Genomic DNA, 18,792 nt, shown 5'->3' with positions numbered 1-18,792 from the left:
ATTTGTTTTTTTTCTTGTCCAAAAATACATTTAACTTATACTCTTCTGATAAATGTTTTTAGCATTTGAATAAAACAGAAAACGTGAGTTATACAAGCTAACAAAAACGAAACTGATGTAAGAGAAGAATAAAAATATAATTTCAAATACAAGTTTACTCTTTATTTTGTTTTTAATTGGGAGTTTTTATTTCGTGTTTCAAACAAATTTTGAAGGCATCCCATCCTTCATTTTTGGTATATGACTGGAAAAAAAAAATACATTTTGTCATCAGATTATTAATTTAAAAAAAAAAGTAATAATTATATCATACTTTGAATCCTCTGTTTAAACGATCTTTCATGATAGCGATGAATTCTCTGTAGCTCAAATGTCCGTCGCCGTCCTCGTCGAAAATTGAAAACACCGTGTCCACTAAATGTTTACTCAAACTAGTTCCCGTACATATCTTGACTGCTCGGTGAAACTCGTCTGAAATTTCGAAAAACAATTTGTATTTAATTACAAATTTTACGTTGCATAAACAAAAGCGGTCGAGGAGACAATGAACGACAGATTCTAAACGAAATTGTCTAGTGAAATAGAGCCGCTATGCCTCGATCAAAGAAACTTTGTTAATTATTTAAGAATTTGGATCATTGTGAATTTGTAAGGGCTGCAAAAAATAGAAATTCATAATGTTTTATAATTCAAATGTTACCTTTGGATATCGGATGATCGGCTAGCGTGTACATCCGCATAGCGATAGTGAAGTCTTCCAAATTGTTCAAAAACTGACAGAATACTTTGAACTCGTCGAAAGATATACCGGGCGGTATGCCTTTTTCTATTCTGATTCTTTCCAACAACCGATCCAAGTATAAGTCACACCTAATTAACCACAGCCAGTGCATATTATATAATACAATATTGTTACAAGACATCTGTTAGATAATAATAATGTTGTTTTTTTTTTACAAATTCGTATCCAAGTGCGTGTATCTCAACAGAATCTTTGCAAAATCCATTTCGCTAATCGTATCTCCTCCTTTGGCGAACTGTTGAAATTCCATTTCCAGCACTTCGGTCTGCAAGTTCTCCATAAATCTTCAATCATAAACATACGAGTTTTTTAAATTTTTTTATTTAAATCTAACAACAACAATTAATGTTTAATAGTAATCGACTAAATCCAATCGCAGCGATTGAAACCAGTTTTAACCGGTCAAAACAGCAATTTTTTTGAAAATTCTTCAAATATGAAACCTATTCTGTACCGTTGAATTTCTAAAATAGGTAAAAAAAAAAACCAAACTCAAAAACGATAAAACTGTAAACCGTTTTTAAAACAATTTTTTTAAATTAAAATTTGTGAGATTTTGAGCTAAAGCTAGAAATTTATAAGTGTAATGTTTTAGGCTTTATTTAACAAATCCAGTAAACGAGTAAATTAATTTGGTCAACGACCTCAGCCTAAAAACATTATCATGTTAACAACCGGTTTTAACGAATTTTATATAAACACATAATTGATAATTGTATAGACAATACACCGTGTTTATAATAGTTACATATATATATATTTTTTAAGTGTTCCTCGATGAAAACTGCTTATTAAATAAAAGAATATTTTTTTTAGTCGAGAACAATCTGTTGGAAATCGATTAGGAACTTTATAATAGAATAAAAAATTAAAATTAAAAAAAAAACTACAAAATTACGATTATAAAAAAAAAATTTCCAACAAAATTCGCAGTAAGTCAAATAATTGATGAACAGGTAAATAATAATATTAAATTGTAGGTACAAGAGTTACTTACCAATAGACGATTTTGTTCGGGTTATCTTTATTTAAAAAATGTTTGTATACAATCTATTGAAAACCTTTTTTATTTTTACTAATTAGTTGAATAAAAAATTATTTAAATCATGCTCAGGTCTATTATTTGCATATTAGTTACACGCAGAAAAAGTACAATATTATATATTAGGTGGGGGTATGTAATTCATATTCAATTATTCGAAGTAGGTACAAAATGGACCAAATAATCCGGTGGACCATTTCCCCAGTGACCTTTAAACGGCGCTTTTTTTTAACTTGCTATTAAATATAAACGGATATTACAAATGTGGGTTTAAAACCGAAAAATAAAAAGTCAAATTTCTATTATGGAAACAATTATTTTTTTTTTGCTTTTAATTTAAAATACCGTTTTTATCTTATTTTTGCATATTATTAAAAACCTAAATCGATAAAATATATAAACGGTGTTGTTTAATCATATTCGAAAAGTAAAGAATATTTTTTTCCCGATTAAACCGGAGGAAACCCGTTTGTGTTTTTGGTAACCGGTTCAATTAACCAGAGTAAGACCCACAATTTTTTTTTGTAACCGATTTGGTTAACCAAATCCAAAACCGATTTCTATGATAACGCGTTATTTTTGTTTGATAAAAATCCAAAACCGGTGAACAACAATCAAACGGTTTCAATCGCCGACTGTCTAAATCCAATACAATATACCTTCTGAAGTCTTCGTAGACCAGAACGTTGTCTCCTTTTTTGCCGAAAAAATGAACAATCAACGTCGTGTCGACCATATGTTTCTTTTGCAATCCTTGAGCGTCGTCGACGAAATCGTCGACACCGACGTTTTGCGAATCCACTTTGTCGGCCATTGACACGCCGTGTTTGTCTTTCCAAGACTGACTGAAGATTTTTTCCATCTAAGCATCATCATTAAAAATAAACGCCTATTATACTATTATACAAGCGTACGTCGATTTCAATTTTTGGATTAATATTGTTACAGTTATTGTTTAAAATCATTATTATTATTTCATTTTTTTTGGTACATCATACATGTAATTGACTACTCAAGCCGAAGAATAAAAAAAAAAAGGTAAGTAATATAAGGTAACTAATATAAGGCGTAAACAAGCAAAGCGAAAAATCTAATCTAATCTAAATGTAATAAAAAATATAATAAAAAAATGCAAATCAACCGACCAAACTATCAGCAGCTCGAATAATGCCGTTAGCGTCTTCGTCCGGCGTTCGGTAGATGATCGGTACTTCTTTCAAGTGCAATTGGGATAACTGCAATACGGCACATTCATAATGACAAAGCCCCCTCAACAAAACACCGGTCCACGCTTAAGGCACGTCGTATAACGAGTTGTAGGTATCTAATATTTATTTTCCACGTTACGATGAAAAACAAAAAAAAAAATCTAAATTTTCCGCTCTACGAAAAGACATTGTATCACGGATATGTTTTCGACATGATAATGTTTTTAGTCTGGGCCCTGGGGATCGACTAAGAAAATTCGAGAGACATTTTTTGCGAAACGCTAATTCCCCCTCCCCTTCATAAGATGGGGTGAACAGTGATGTAAGATAAGGATGAGTGATAAGAGATACATAGAAGTGATAAGTTATGAGTAGAGAGGATTAGAGATAAGGAGGGCTAATAAGGAAAGGTGATAAGAGATAAAGATAGGAAAATACATCCGGGACCTATTTTGATCTTGCCGAAAAGTGTTACGCAAAAATCGTACATTTTCTCCACTGCACGGGAAAACATTGGTATGTTTTTAGATTTGATAAATTCCCAATCTTTTTATTCATCTTCCCTTTCACCACTAGCTATCAGTAGCCGATAAGGGATCAGTGATAAGACGGATCCGATCAAATAAATGAGTTCAATCTAATATTATCAGTTATCTCTTATCAAACGTGACGAAAAAATGTCCATGATCCAGCTATAAGACATATCCATGTCAGTTATGAAGTGACCTCCCAGCCATAAAACATATTCATATAAAACATTATCATGCTTCTACATTTAGCCTAAAATCTCGATTTTTTCAGATGTGGTAAATGGCATACCCCTTTCTTTACTTTCCCCATTTACTACCCTACTTTCCTCAACCACATTATCATACCCAATAGCTAGACTACCAAACCAAACGTAAAATTTGTAACGCAAATTTTGGATCGACCCCCAGGAGGTTAAAAACATGTCTACGTTATAATACCATTAATTATAAATAATCAATGTTAATATCGACGAACGTAGCCTTAATAGCGCAGACCAGGCCAATAAGATATCCACTACCACCACAATAACCGTATGAAATAATCAATGGGTCATTGTATTATATTATTATAGGTAATATTTTGGATAATAGGGCAGAGCTTCTTTCTCGCACCGAGTTAGAGCTTTTGTTGTACAAGACGTAAGCATAAAAAGATATAAAGGCTGAGTAGGATATTGAAATTTCTGTGGTGGGATGGTAGAAATTGATATTTAACTTTTTGTCCAATTTCGACGTAATAATTATACTGATGTGTTTTCCAAATAAGTACTACACAAAGTGGTAAACTATGAAATTAATATTTAAAAACAAATTTTTTTTTCTGATATGTCAAAATAAATAGTCTGATTTTATGTTTAAAATAATTTGTTATAATCCCCTTCCTCTCAACTTATATACCGATGGTCAGACAACAAACAACGCAAAACTCTATCAAATAAATTAATAATTAAGCTTGACAACAATATTTTAATACATTTATTGTTACTTAGGTTTAAGCCAAATTCTCTGAAGTTTAAAGATTTAAGAGCAAAAATGACGACAGCGTAGTAATCAATAGTTTTCAAAAATGTAATTTAAGCATTCGAGCTTAGACAACATTTGAATCATTTATAACAACATTTTTGTTGTTTGATATTTTATTTTATATTAGTGGTTTATTATTTAGAAATACTTACATTTGTCTGGTGTTCTAATTATTTAAAATATTTTTATCATTTTTATAATAAAATATGTTAGAATATTTAACAAAAATATAAGATTCTTTTAGTTATAACAATTATTTTTTTTTCAATTATTTAAAATTCGAAAAATTTTTATTTAAATAAACGTTGTATTTATTATTTATTACATTTGAAATTAACTGAGATAATTTGTTTTTCGATAATAAAATAATTATATTTTAAAATAATTTTATTTGAGAATGAAAAAAAAAATTATTTATCGAAAAAAAACGGATTTTAAGCATTTTACATTTACATAAAATAAATGTAAATTCCGAATAGATTTAAATTGGTCTCTTTTATACAATTTTTTACTATGTGTAATTTTTAATTTGAAATTTGAATAGAATTATTATAAAGTATTTTGCCCATTTTTGATCCAATTGTTTTGTAAATGTATCTAAAATTACTATACTAAGTACTTCATATAATTTGTGTTTTATCATAATGAAACACGATAGCGGAAAAAAAGATTTCGCGTTAAAACAAGTATTTTTAAATAACAATAAAAAGAACATGACGACATGCGAATATAAATCATTTTTTCTATAAATAGTACTTAAAAAATTGTATAACTCATAGCGACGGCGTCAATTAAATAATAAAAAAAAAACAAAATTTTACTTAAAAGGCGTTGCGAACACGAAACAGAGCACAATATATTAAAACTCGCACCTGAAATAATAGTAAACAAAAATATTGTGTCGATTATATAATATCTGTAAACGATAATATATAGACCGAAAAATTACGTTACGCATAGCTAAACATTTTTTTTTCAAAATCATAAGTATCGACATTTTAAATACAATTAAAATATATTAGTTGATTAGCGAAGAAGATAAAGTAAGAGTATAATTTTTAAGCTAAATATAGAAAAGTGAAAGCATGATAATGTTTTTAACATGAATAATATGTTTTATGGCTAAGGTCCATCCACATCCGTCCTAGAAATGCCTTCTCATCTCTTATCTCCTTTCATGGTCTCTTATCACACCTTATTATCTCTTTTACTACTTATATCATAGAATAGCCAGTAGAGACGGTCGACGAGAACTCTCGAACCCGGTAAAATTGTCAAGCAAATTAGTGTAGCCAGAAATAGACAATTATTAAAAGTTCTTCTTTGCTGGCGAAACTGATTTCACACATTTCCCGGTTAGGAAATAAGAAATAAGAAAAAAATGATAACATTATCTTTATACATACTGCCTACTATAATTTGCTCGCAAGTGTAGCAAATCTGTCCCCCATAAAAACCCATGTAAATCTTGAAAAGTGTCTTTTCTGGTTATTCTATGCTTATAAATTTTCATCCCTACTGATTTCTTATCACCCCTCCTTATCTCTTATCACTTTTTATGAAGAGTGAGGGGCGGAGAGGGGAGATTTAGCGTGAAATAAAAAAAGCTCACGAACGTTATTTATGTTGTAAACCCTCACTTTGCTCCACTTAAGTTAGGGGAAATCGTGTGATCCAACAGTTCCTCCAATTGGTTATGTATACAAAAAAAAAAAGCCTAAAAACATTATCATTTTAGTATTAATGTTATTCATCGTTAGACCTGTAACGTACCATAACACCGATCGCAATATTATTCAAATTTCAAATACTTATCACACATGTTTTTAAATTCCATCACCTTTGCTTTTTCTGTGATTTCCCTTTTCCGCCAAACGAGATAAGATGCGATTGCGCCAATAACGTACTTTACACTTTTTTGCCAAACAAGATTACATCTGATTACTTTTCTCACAAAAAATTGTATAGGTATTAGCCATTAAAAAGTAGTCAGGCTTTTATACTTTAAATTCATTATGTTATCATAACATTAAAACATTTATAAGACCTGACCTCTTGCTAAGCAAGTCATGACTAAATAAAATTATAATATTTTTGGCGGAAAAGGGTAAAGTACGCGCACGGTTTTGGCGGAAAAGCATCAATAACCTACCCCATTATCCGCACATTAATTATAAATAATATATTAAGTATATAATATTATTATAATGCAAGACAAATTATAGTGCAACAAACCCACTCACAATTTCCTTAGCCTGTTTACTTAGATCTATTCTGATGGCTGGTTTTCCAGCTACGAGCCTCGTTATCTGATAAAACATAAATAAACAAAACAAAATGGTAAAATTGGGAAGTAATTTAGAACAAAAAATAATTTAAAAAAAAAAACCATTCATGACCATACAATCAAAAAATAACACGTCGCATACATATAGCGCAATTCATATTATAATGGCAACACAATCCGTCTCATTCGTTAAAACCATTACTGGAAAAATATTCCGATCAGTGTTCATAATGATAATAATATAATGTTCTTGCTATATCCCATTCATAAATACATATATTAAGCGTGGGAAAACATCATTGCAAAAATAATAATTGCGGACGGTAAAAATAAGATATTTGCATATTAACAGTTCACTGAGTATTAGCGCTCTAACCTTAACAATATACAAAATTTAATTTGGAAATTGCAAAAATTAAAAAAAAATCATAAGAAATTGCAAATTTTGTATTAACAAAACAAATATTTTCTTATATAAATAAAAAAAAATAAAAATTCGGCATGAAAATAAATTATAATGATAACGGTAGGTAATACTTGCTCTACATACCGATAATAGAAAATATACCTGGGAAATATTGTTTTTATAATTACTAATCAGGTAGTAATGCTATATTTGCCTAATCGTTAGAAATAAAATTGCAATTAGATAATATATTAATTTGAATTATAGCCTCGATGCGAAACTGAGAAGGTATTGGTTTTACAACGATGTGATTTTATTTGAATAAAAATCGTTGGAACTAGAAATCGTACTTGAAAATTATTACTTTAATTTTTCGGAAAAAAATTGTATTTTAGTAAAATGTTATCAGAAAAACATTTTCGATTTAAACGATCAACCCTAATCTTATCTACTCTAATTCTAAAAGTACAATTTTAAGCACATTATTGTCATTGCAATGCTTTTGTCGGAATTTGTATTTCAACCACCTACATATTCGCATCGAAGCGTTTAATTGCAAGTGATTTTACTTTGACTTTTAGATTATTTTCAAATTATTATTTATTGATTGAACAACATAAAATTTCCCAGGTCTGATAATGTAACAAACATGCATAATGTGATCACACGAATGGAGAGTTTGCTTTTGTACACATGAAACTGAACAAACATGTAAACGCAAATGTATAAAAAATAAACATGCAGGTCGCAGGATATTACTATGTAACAGCTAAATTATATTGCGTGATAATAATACAAATTCGATTAATATATATTGAAACGATGAAACAATAAATTCACTACACAAAATTATACTAATGTATAATAAGGAAATTAAAAAAAAAAATAGGTAATAATAATCTATATGTTTGCATAGGTCAGCAAGCGTCCGGAAAAAGTTCCTGATATTTATTCGATTTTCTTCTATTTTTCTCATCTCAAGATTTGATTAAAAATAAATTAAATTGATAATAATTTATTTTTGTTTTTGGTAAATAATTTACAATCATTTTTTCAATAATTAACTCTCGGGTATAAATATATTATGAAAAATACATATTTCTGTTCAGGAACAAAATGTCGGCCAGTAACTTTTACCCGGACACTCGTTTGTAAGTTTTTATTGGTGTTCGAATTGGAGCAATACACTAGTTAAATGTTTAAAATAATACAGCACATTTAACTTGGTCCGATGAAAACTTGCTGAAATCATAATATTAATAAGACCATATTTTTTCAAAAATAATATCGTCTTCAAAGTACGTTTTGAAGTATTTTTTGCAAAAAAAAAAAAAAGGTAAAACGGCCAAACGACACGCTCGTCGAAGATTTTTTACAACTAATATTTAAGCTGCATATTTGTACAGTACAATTCGAACACCGATTCAAGCGCCTGAAAAAACTAACTATCATTTGTTGTTTCATTCAAAACAATACGTCTTACCACCAAAAATTCATTTTTATCCACTTTGTGATTGCCGTCCGTGTCGAACATATTGAACGCTATGCGAAAACCGCTTTGAGGTTCTAAAAAAAATGAGATAATGATAATAAGTTTCAAAAACAATATTCTTATTTTTTATCCACTACTATGATAATTAAACTCACTGGTCAATACCGACAGTAAAAACAAATATTCCGTGTACGATATAATGCCTTTATCCCGCAGCGAACGGAAAAGTTGCGACGATCCTTTTTTCAACGCAGGAATTTTCTTTCGCATTTCTTCCAAATCGCTATCCGAAAGCATGTGTCTTTTCAATCGGTCTGTTGAAAAATATAAACGCCAATTGATCATTACTCGCGCATGAAAATAATTCGGAAAATATAAATTTGAGACGGCCGTGGTCGATTACAAGTTTCAAAAGAAAAGTACTCAACTAGCCCGCCGCTTGTACATACTTAGGGGGTAAAAAAAAAGTCCGATTTTATGTTTTGGCCGGGAATTGCTTAAAATTTACCTAATTCGAGCTTGTTACACCAGGTGCCCCCGTTAAGTCTGATAACTGATAATATCGCATAAATGGCCGGTAAGTACCTCGAGGCTGTTCGTCGACAAACGATTCCAAAAAGTCTTGTGGAGTCATGTAGAGTTGCCCATTGTATTCGACAGATGCAAATTTAATGAACCGCTTCTCGCGCGTTGTCAAGTGCAATCCAGCCAAGTATTCGTCATCGCCTCTCTGAAATTGGGTATTTAAAAAATTAATATTATTATTTTTTCAACATTAAAGAATAAAAGTGACCAATGTATATTTATAATAGTTTTTTCAAAATAAAACAAAATATTCTTATAAGGATATTAAATTAAGTGTAAGTGAAAAATAGTCAAGACGACGCTATATACTTAATTTTTTAGCGTTAAAACATGCGCAAAATGCGTTTCACTCGTTCTGTGATGATTTTAGAACGAAAATAAGTCAAATTAGAAAATAAGTAAATTATTCACTAAACTCAAAGAAAATATTTTATTGTATTTATAAAAAACAGCAACAAAGTTTAACCATTAGAGAACATAATATATTGTCACACAAAAACCATTACTCATCAAGTACGTTCAGTTTTTACATTTATATGTATAATACAGTATTTCCCAGATGTGGGATGTATGGTCATTTCGGATTGCCTACGTCGAAAGACAAATTTTTTCACATGGACCATCTATCTTTATAGATTTCTTGGAAATGTATATATTTTTTTATCATTAGAACCTTTCAACGTTAAATAACTACAAGGAGGTTAAGTAACACAAGTGTATGTTTTAAAAATAGTACATTTAAATTAGGATAATATTTGAGATGTAGGTGGAGGGTAAACTATCCCTCCAGCGTTTAAAATTAGTATATTTTTACTTTACCCCCTTTATATTCAGAGATTGATTAAACAATTAATCACCTTGTCAGAACATTGTACGTGATGTTTGCTTTCACACGACCGTCACAAATCTAATGGGCTGTTAGGAACGACTATCGCGGACACATCAAGACTATTAAGGACAACAAAAGGGTGTTTCATCGTTGAGGGATTCAACGGCATATTATAATTTAGTTTGTATACTAGTAGTGAACAGTTGAAAATATTAAGCAATCGTCGTATATTTACGGTCTCGTGGCACCGGAGATCGTATCCGGAAAACTATAAAAATAATCATCATGTGCATCAATGCACAATATATTATATTATATACATTGAATAGCGACGAGACGCGACCGGTAGAGTATATTTTATTTAAACTATAATTTACAATATTGCTACAGTGTATTAACAGGGGTGGACAGTGTTTCAAATATAGCGTGTGTTTTGGCTTTGATGCATAGCTGAGAAGGTATTGTTTTTGCAACGATGTGGTATTATTAAATCTTGGCCCGCGATATTTTCTAAACCGCTGAACCGATTTCGTCACTAAGTGTGCAGATCAGAAATCGTACCAGAAACATATTTTATTGGTTCAACAATTTTTTATAAAATCACCCTTTCTCCCTAAAAAATCAAACCCAAAAAAATGTACACAATTTTCAACTCAAAATTACGACACACTATAACGTATTTTTCAATATTCGAAGTTAGTCTATATTTAAAAGTGAATCATTGGTTTTTTTTTTTAGAATTTTTCAAGGTGAGGAAATAAGGTAATTTAATTCTTTTACTGTTCAAATTTAATTTTTTCATAACATATTGCAAAATCAGTTTTATATTTTAATTAAAAAACAATAAATACACTCTCATAATTTTGTATTACTATTTGTATTTAAATCTAACCAAACAAGTACTCAATATTCGTCCTTAATTTATAGTTTTTTTAAATATTAGCTTCGATGTGGAGGTAAAAACTTTTTTTTTAACGATTGATTCATTTTTCATTATAAACTATCAATATATCAGAAAATATCTTGCACCTAACATAACTATTATTTATTTTTTTATATTACATGTTCGGTGAGCTGAAGGGAATACTTAGATACAAAAATATATTACAAAATATTAAACCCATAAATTTACGATTGCAAAATCATAAGTTATTTATTATGTCTTTAAAAGCCGTTCTCGCCAGTTTGGATTAACATTTAAGTATGTACTATACTTTATTTTTTAAGCTAAACTTTGTGAGACCACACACATTTAAACAATTATAACACAATTTGAATTATGTGTAATGTGTATTATAGCATTTCTTTAGAAAAAATCTTATATACTCATATATATATATAATATAATAATCTTAAAGAGGATTTGGTTGCTTATCGAACATTGACATTTTAAATACACAAAGTATTTGTTAGAGGGAATTTGTTAAATCTCGACTATAAATCATATAAATAGACGGTGCGATTTTTAGGAAAATATAAGAACAGTCACTCGTTTTTCTCAATCCGGATTTAATGTCTATAATATAATAAATATCGAAAGAAAAATCGTACATCACATTATGGTCTTCGATAAATCAACTTGACGCTTTTCGTCGAGCGATATTTTTAAACGTGTGTCTCGAGTAGTAAGCTTTTTTTTTGTTTTAAAATGCATGTAAATAGACATAAACAATGTATGCAAGGGACAAGATGAGCTAAGAAGATACCTACCTAGTAGGTGCCATGTTACCCGGTTTAAGATTAGATAAGATCAAGTGTTATAAATGGCCGTTATAGGTGTGCTCTACACAACAGACCGTTTTTGTCGGCTATTTCAACACTAGGCACCCTTTCACGGTTTTATAAAAAATATGTTTTCGACGTACTGAATACTGATTTCGTATTTTTCTCTGTATTTCTATTGGGGGTTTAAAAAAAATCAAAATTTAATAAAATATAAATTTTTAAAAATATTCAAAACTGTTTTGACTCTATTGTGCCTAACCAAATGGTGGGTTTGTGTAAGTTACCACAGTAGTACCCTGCATATTTTTATAATAAGATAATACTTATATTGTAACATGTAAATAATTGTTATGTAAACAACAATTTAAGTACATTAGCTCATCTATACTTTCCTTACAGTAACATTCGGTAACTGTATTTTACTGTAATTTGTATAATAAAATGAGTATACTTAACCAGTTACCAGAGCGGTAACCAGTAATGTACATTCGGATTCGCGCCAAAACCTGTGGTTTTAGACTAGCACAATATTTAACAAATCATCTTTCAAATTACAAAAAGAATAAACCAAACTTATTAGAATTTATTTCTCCACGCTTAGGTTGTATAGTCCTATAGTATTAAAATCAAATGTTGAGAAGAAAACATGAATTTTCGAAAATATTACTACTTATATTTTTAAAACTTTCTTGTAGAAGTCTACAAATTAAACATTTTTTTTTTTTTATTTAGTTTAAAACCATGCGAAATAATCCTTGGACGAAATTTGGGTTTTATACCAAGAGGGAGATAACTGAATAGGTACCAAAAACTTAAATCTACCAAGATATTTTGTACTAGAAAACAAACTTTTTATGTTGTAATCGATACAAGTGTTAGTTTTCAACAAAGTAAATAAATGTTTGTAAAATGATTGTTCTACTGACTTCTAGTATAACAATATGGTCAAAAAACTGTAACCTCAAACTTGGTTTTGACTCATACAAAGCAATATATTAATTATTTTACAAAAACAGGATAATGTGAAGTATTGGATAAATGCTTATAACAAAAGCGTACAAGTGTAACTACTATATATCCATTTTTTATAAGTCGACCTATATAGTATATTTCAACATTTACATTACAAAAGTTCTGGTAGTTAAATAATTTCAGCTATTTATTTTAAAATATCATTATTTTATGTCAATTAATAAAAGGTAAGTACAATTTCAACAATATTCTTGTTTTATTAAATAATTACTATAAGTTATTTGTTCATAGAAGTTAAAATAAACAACTAGAAAAATACAGAATTAAAATATTCTGCAGGCAGTGTAAGAAAGAAATCCAGCAAAATATTATTTTTCAAGAGTCATTTTGTTACACAAAACATATATTAAGATATCAACTATTGACTAACAATTGACAATTTGCATGGAGGATGCAGACAAATTTATTGTACAATAATCAGAATAAAAAATATTGTTTTTTCAGTAAAAAAATTGACGTAGAAATTAAATTGTGTACATATAATATTGCTTGAAAGTAAAGAATGTTGTTTACAATTTAAAAAGAATTATTTAAATTGAAACTAAGTTTTTGTTACAGCTTTGTGAAAAATACCTTAACTTGTTATAAAGGCACCCCCATTTCAACAGTAAAAACTCAAAATAGAAGAAAAAAATGTATCAACTAAAAATTACTTTCATACAAGGTTTAGATGCTTGTTATATGTAGTTGAATGGAAAAAAAACTTAAAACAAGTAATAACTACTTAAAATTGTTTTGCGACAATTTAAAGTTAATTTTTTTACTTACAATTTAGAACCGTCCCAAATTTGTACACAAACTATAATTAGTTTGATTTGTATTCTGTAAACTGTTGTCATAGATAAAGATATGCTTTTGCTGACCTGATTTCTAACACAACTATGTACTTAATAAAATTTAAACATACATATGTTGCGTGTATTTGTTATCAATATCGGATCAGAGTATACGACATAGCCTGTCTACGTATGTTTAACCGATACCATCAAGAGTTATGAATTAGATTACTATATGTAGTAAAGTTTTTACCTTTCTTTTGGTATACGCAAGAACAGTTGGATTAGAAGAGATTCCGTAATAGGCTAATGCGCTTAGAACTCCCACTGCGGAAACTCCAATAGCTTTTGACCATTGTTGCAGTGAACTAGTTTTGGTAGCGAATCTTCGGTTAGCAGAAAAACTGTACACTTTTTGTAGTTTGGTTAATTGTGAACTGCATCTCAAAACTTTTGTGCAATTCATAATTGCGAAAAAATAAATATTATGAACTAACGATAATAATTTATTTACTACGTTACAAGCGACAAACCATTTTTATTGTATATTACATTTATCGTAATAACATTGGAAATATGATTGAAAATTGGTAGTGTAAATAAAGTTAAACTTTGATTAATTATTATGAAAAATTATAAAATGTAGAAACTCGAACAATGATAAATGATTGATAACAGTATTGACAATTTTGGTATTTGATAAAAAATGTATAATTGTTGCATTCTCTACCGTTAGATGTCACTAATGGAGTATATTATGACGAAATAAATAAATATTTTTTAGTAGGTATACTTTAATAATTGTTTACAACATCATCATAAACGACGTAATAAATAAATGAATACAGACTACAGTTAACTAATATAATATTTTTAATATTAAAATGTAATTTTTATAAGTTAATGGTTTTTTCACAAAATTGTTCATAATGGGTTAAAATAATAATTAATATCTTTTAATGTTCGGGTCAAAACTCATTTTTCGAAATGAGTTTTGATGGTCTTACTTATGTTAAAATTCAAAGGTGAATACATTTACATTGAACGAGTTTGACTCTATTATATATACAGGTCACAAAAGCTACTATTTTTCAATGTATTACATATTGGCAATTTCAAATTTGTAACAAAAAATACTTTTAAGCTCATTTGTCAAATATTAAAAACATTATCTAATCCTTTTGACCACATAAATATATATATATTTTTTTACATACTTTGTAGACAATAACGAAACCGAGTCATTATGTCAACATTTTTACTTAGTATTTATTCATTCTTATAACTGATCATTTGGATGTTTTAATTAATTATTTTTCAACCTATATTCGAAAACGAAGTCTTTCATAAACGTCAAATATGATTCAGACGCCAGTTCGAGTTACTTCTGGGAAGCGCTTAATTATCTCTATTAGGAATTATTGTTTTGAAGTCGGCGCCAACTGCATTTCTATTATTGTTTTCTTATCTTAAAATGTACTTCTATGTAAAAAAAAAATTTTGTTTAATTGCTAGGTTTGAAATCGATATGGCGTGTTAGCTTCGGGAACCGATTCTATTTTTTATATTAAATATGTATTAAACTTAATATTATGGCGAACTATAGCTTTTATTAAGAAATAGTTTAAGTATCGATAAACCAAAAAAATAAAAACTTTTTCTTTATTCCCCTTTTTTGAGTGTAGTTTTATGACTTAAAGTCTGAAAATTAGACCTTAGACTGAAGGTAGTTCTAGAGTGGGGTGCTATATTATGTTTGTAAAATGATTGACTTGACCTATTTACGGTAATTCTATAAAGGACATTAAACCTTTAGCAAAACTATTGTTTGGATTTTTTTAGTGGCTTACAATGTTTGGTTGATTCGTAGTAAAACTGTTCTAATATAGTAATTTTTTTGGGTGTGACATAAAAATCACCGGCATACAAAATGTAAGTTGCTGAAACGCTTTTTTTCCATATTTAAAAGAAAGTTGTGTTGTGACTTGAAGATCGGTGACAATCACAGATTGACTAATTAAAATACTACAATAATCGGTTACCAACTACAAAACATTAACCATGGAAAAACGATCACTATAAGGTGTCCTCTATCCATAATATTATTCTGTCATATATTAGATATAAGTTAGAGTATATAAAAACCAAAAAAGATTGACATTAACGAGTTGATATTTTCATCGAAGAAGTTAACCAACTTCCCAGCAGTCCACTCATATGTTATTTATGTTATTTTTCAATGGCAATTATTAATATTTCGTTTCCATACGAGTATTGAACGCAGCATAATTATAAATTGCTGGTGTTTTTTTTTTACTATAGTAAATAATTAACGAGTATTCATTGAAACCGAAACACTGGTGTGGTGTTACATATTACTGAAAAAAACACAGTGGACACAGTATAATTGACTACCATAATACAATTAACAATATAAATACTGACCATACCCACTAAGTAATATTCGTCAGCACACTTTAAACCCAATGAGTAAACGTACTGTTGTGAAAAAAACAAGGCAAAAATGTTAACAAAATTGCAATTCGAAAAAACTTAATATAGCGTTTATACGAACACGTTTTCTAATACAACTCCAGCTAGTCATTACAATATATATATATATATATATATTGTGTATGGGTATGAATAGTGCCGTTTATAAATCCTTAGCTACTAAACCGCCACCCATTTATTTTATGGCTTTTTAATCCCACTTGTTCCGACCGTCAATTTCGATGTTGTTTAAGGCTATTTGATTAAGTATTTTACGACCATTTGATGTCCGAAGTCTATTTAATAGCCTCTAGGTTAACTAATCATTAAATAAAAAAACACAAGTGGCTTTATTAAACTTGTTTCGTTTTATCGAGTTGAAAGATTATGGGATCGAGAGAATGTTTCTTTTAAAATGTTATAATTAATGTGAGCTCTACGAATTTAGCAGACGTGTGATCGTTTCACAAATATGCAAACTCGAGAATTAAGTATAATTATTATAATACAATACAAATTATATGTTTAATTTTAATTTTTATCTTGATAAATCTAAAAAATCTTTAAAGTTTTATGTATCAATTTGCCATTTTTTCCGTGGACATTTATAAATAACAAAATAATAAATACATATGTACGAAATTGTGACTATTAGTTTTTTAAATTTTAAATTGTTATACCTAAATAGTTAAATAATATGATTGGTATTAAAAGATTTTAAGATATACTATATTATTCTAGATCAAATTTCCAGACCTTAAGTACTAAAACTTCACCTAAATAAGCGAAATAAGTTTATGATATTTTTTTTGGTTTGTCAACGTTTATGGGTAGTGCTAAAAAATATTCCATCCAAATCTGGAACTAATTCGGCTATTTTTAAGTTTTAGAGCGCGGTAATTGGTTGGGAGTTTTTTTCGATTTTGAAGGGAAGGATATGAACTTTTTACATTTTTGCCCCGATTAGGTACGTTTGATAAGGGGAAATCCAGATTTTCGGGTTATCGTCGACGCCGTGGACTATTGTGGACCACGCCCGAAGGTTATTATAACGTGATCTATATTATACGATCATTGATCGACCGGTAACGGCGACGATCACCTCGAGAACAGGCGGATGAATGATATTATAATCACATTATACGTCACTGCAATCCGTTTGGCAGACAGTTAGTGTATACGTGATTGGCGACATGTGTGCAAAAATCGTTGCCGCCGTCTTATTACATGCGGTTTTTTTTTTATCATTATTATTATTTTTTTTTTTACATTACACACACATGTGTACTGATATATATACATACATTAAATACCACGTCAGCCTATATTATCGGTTACGTCGTCTTTGGGAAACGCCACCGGCAAATCGAGTTCAGGCGACGTCACAGATTTCGTTTCTATACAGAGTGATCCATCTGATGCGGGTGTTTTATAAAATGTATTTTTCCCTTTCTGTATAAAAAATAGTCAAATTATAGCTCCAAATTTGTACGGGGTAGAATCATTTTCCGACCGATATCTGATTTAGATAGGACCAAACTTGTATTCTAAATTCTTTGTACTTAACACATATTTATTCGACTTGTAGTGTTTGACAATGGTTATACTCATTTTTTTTAACCGTGTCCACGTGTAAACCATTACTATGTATCTCATTCTTATGATTATAATTTCTTACGATTATCATCAGATTGTCATCATGATTATGGATTTATAGACACCGAGATCCGTGTACGCGGTACATATTGCCACCGGTTAAACCTATGAGGTACGTATCAAAGTCCATCTTTATTATCGGTTTTTTTTTTTTTTTCAAAAAGCGCATCGAGTACAATAATATACACTGACATACATATTGAACATAGATATTCCATCGTAATTCGTAATAGATAAAACAGAGATTTAGGATTATAGTATAAAGGATAAACACTAGTTTACCGGCTATAGTCGAACAACGAATGGTCAGAATTAAAAATATAAAATATATATTTATTGTAATTATTATTTTTTTACCTTGAAAAGTAATACCGTTCACAACCTAGATGTTCTCGGTGGAAAATCGTGAATTCCCCATGTTAAATATTATTCATTTATGATTTTGTGAACCTGCTATCGAATTACCTATTAATACTTAAATTAAAATAATTCCAAACAAATTTAAATATTCTATACTAAATTATGACTGAAAAAAACTCCTAAATTTAAATTCATCCTTAATTAGTGTCACGTTTTTTTTCTTCTTAGAACTAAAATATAATATAAAAATATTAAGCCCATATTTTTGAAATCGATGGACCACGTTTAAAGTATTAATACATACACATTTTAGATTTTGATTAATAAAAATATCCATTTTTGTCAAAGCTGTATAATTTACCACTATTACCTATACATTATATTATTTTTTTTTTTTTAAGCAAAATAATATAAGGAAATAACTTTTATACATATGCCTATAATAGATGTGCGACCGCCAAAATTAGAATTTGATATATACATGGTTATTCTATTTATATAAAGGTCTTATAAATTCTAATTTTAGCTACAAGTTAGATAAATATT

The 18,792-nt window shown here is 29.1% G+C and overlaps 1 protein-coding gene across 3 annotated transcripts; it reads right to left on the bottom strand.

Moving 5' to 3' along the window:
* Positions 1 to 5: 5 nt before the first annotated feature.
* LOC126846376 (calcium uptake protein 3, mitochondrial) lies at positions 6 to 14,386 on the bottom strand. 3 transcript variants are annotated; one of them, XM_050585730.1, is made up of 11 exons: positions 13,991 to 14,386; positions 9,376 to 9,520; positions 8,946 to 9,104; positions 8,782 to 8,864; positions 6,849 to 6,914; positions 2,990 to 3,079; positions 2,504 to 2,706; positions 958 to 1,086; positions 701 to 870; positions 314 to 471; positions 6 to 244 (listed from the first exon to the last, which is right to left on the bottom strand). In XM_050585730.1, exons 1-11 carry the CDS (start codon positions 14,201 to 14,203, stop codon positions 173 to 175), a joined length of 1,488 nt encoding a protein of 495 aa, XP_050441687.1. In that variant the 5' UTR covers positions 14,204 to 14,386; the 3' UTR covers positions 6 to 172. The 3 variants fall into 3 exon arrangements, with proteins under 3 accessions (XP_050441687.1, XP_050441688.1, XP_050441689.1); XM_050585731.1 differs by lacking the exon at positions 2,990 to 3,079 and having other exon boundaries at positions 8 to 244; XM_050585732.1 differs by lacking the exons at positions 2,990 to 3,079; positions 6,849 to 6,914 and having other exon boundaries at positions 9 to 244.
* Positions 14,387 to 18,792: the final 4,406 nt, after the last annotated feature.

This window comes from Adelges cooleyi, unplaced genomic scaffold (assembly GCF_023614345.1).
Source record: "Adelges cooleyi isolate 19-005CV unplaced genomic scaffold, UGA_ACOO_1.1 ACOO_flye_CR_arks_rails_tigmint_CR_PRNA_9, whole genome shotgun sequence".
Lineage (NCBI taxonomy): Eukaryota > Metazoa > Arthropoda > Insecta > Hemiptera > Adelgidae > Adelges > Adelges cooleyi.
This window is presented reverse-complemented; position numbering and strand designations above follow the sequence as displayed.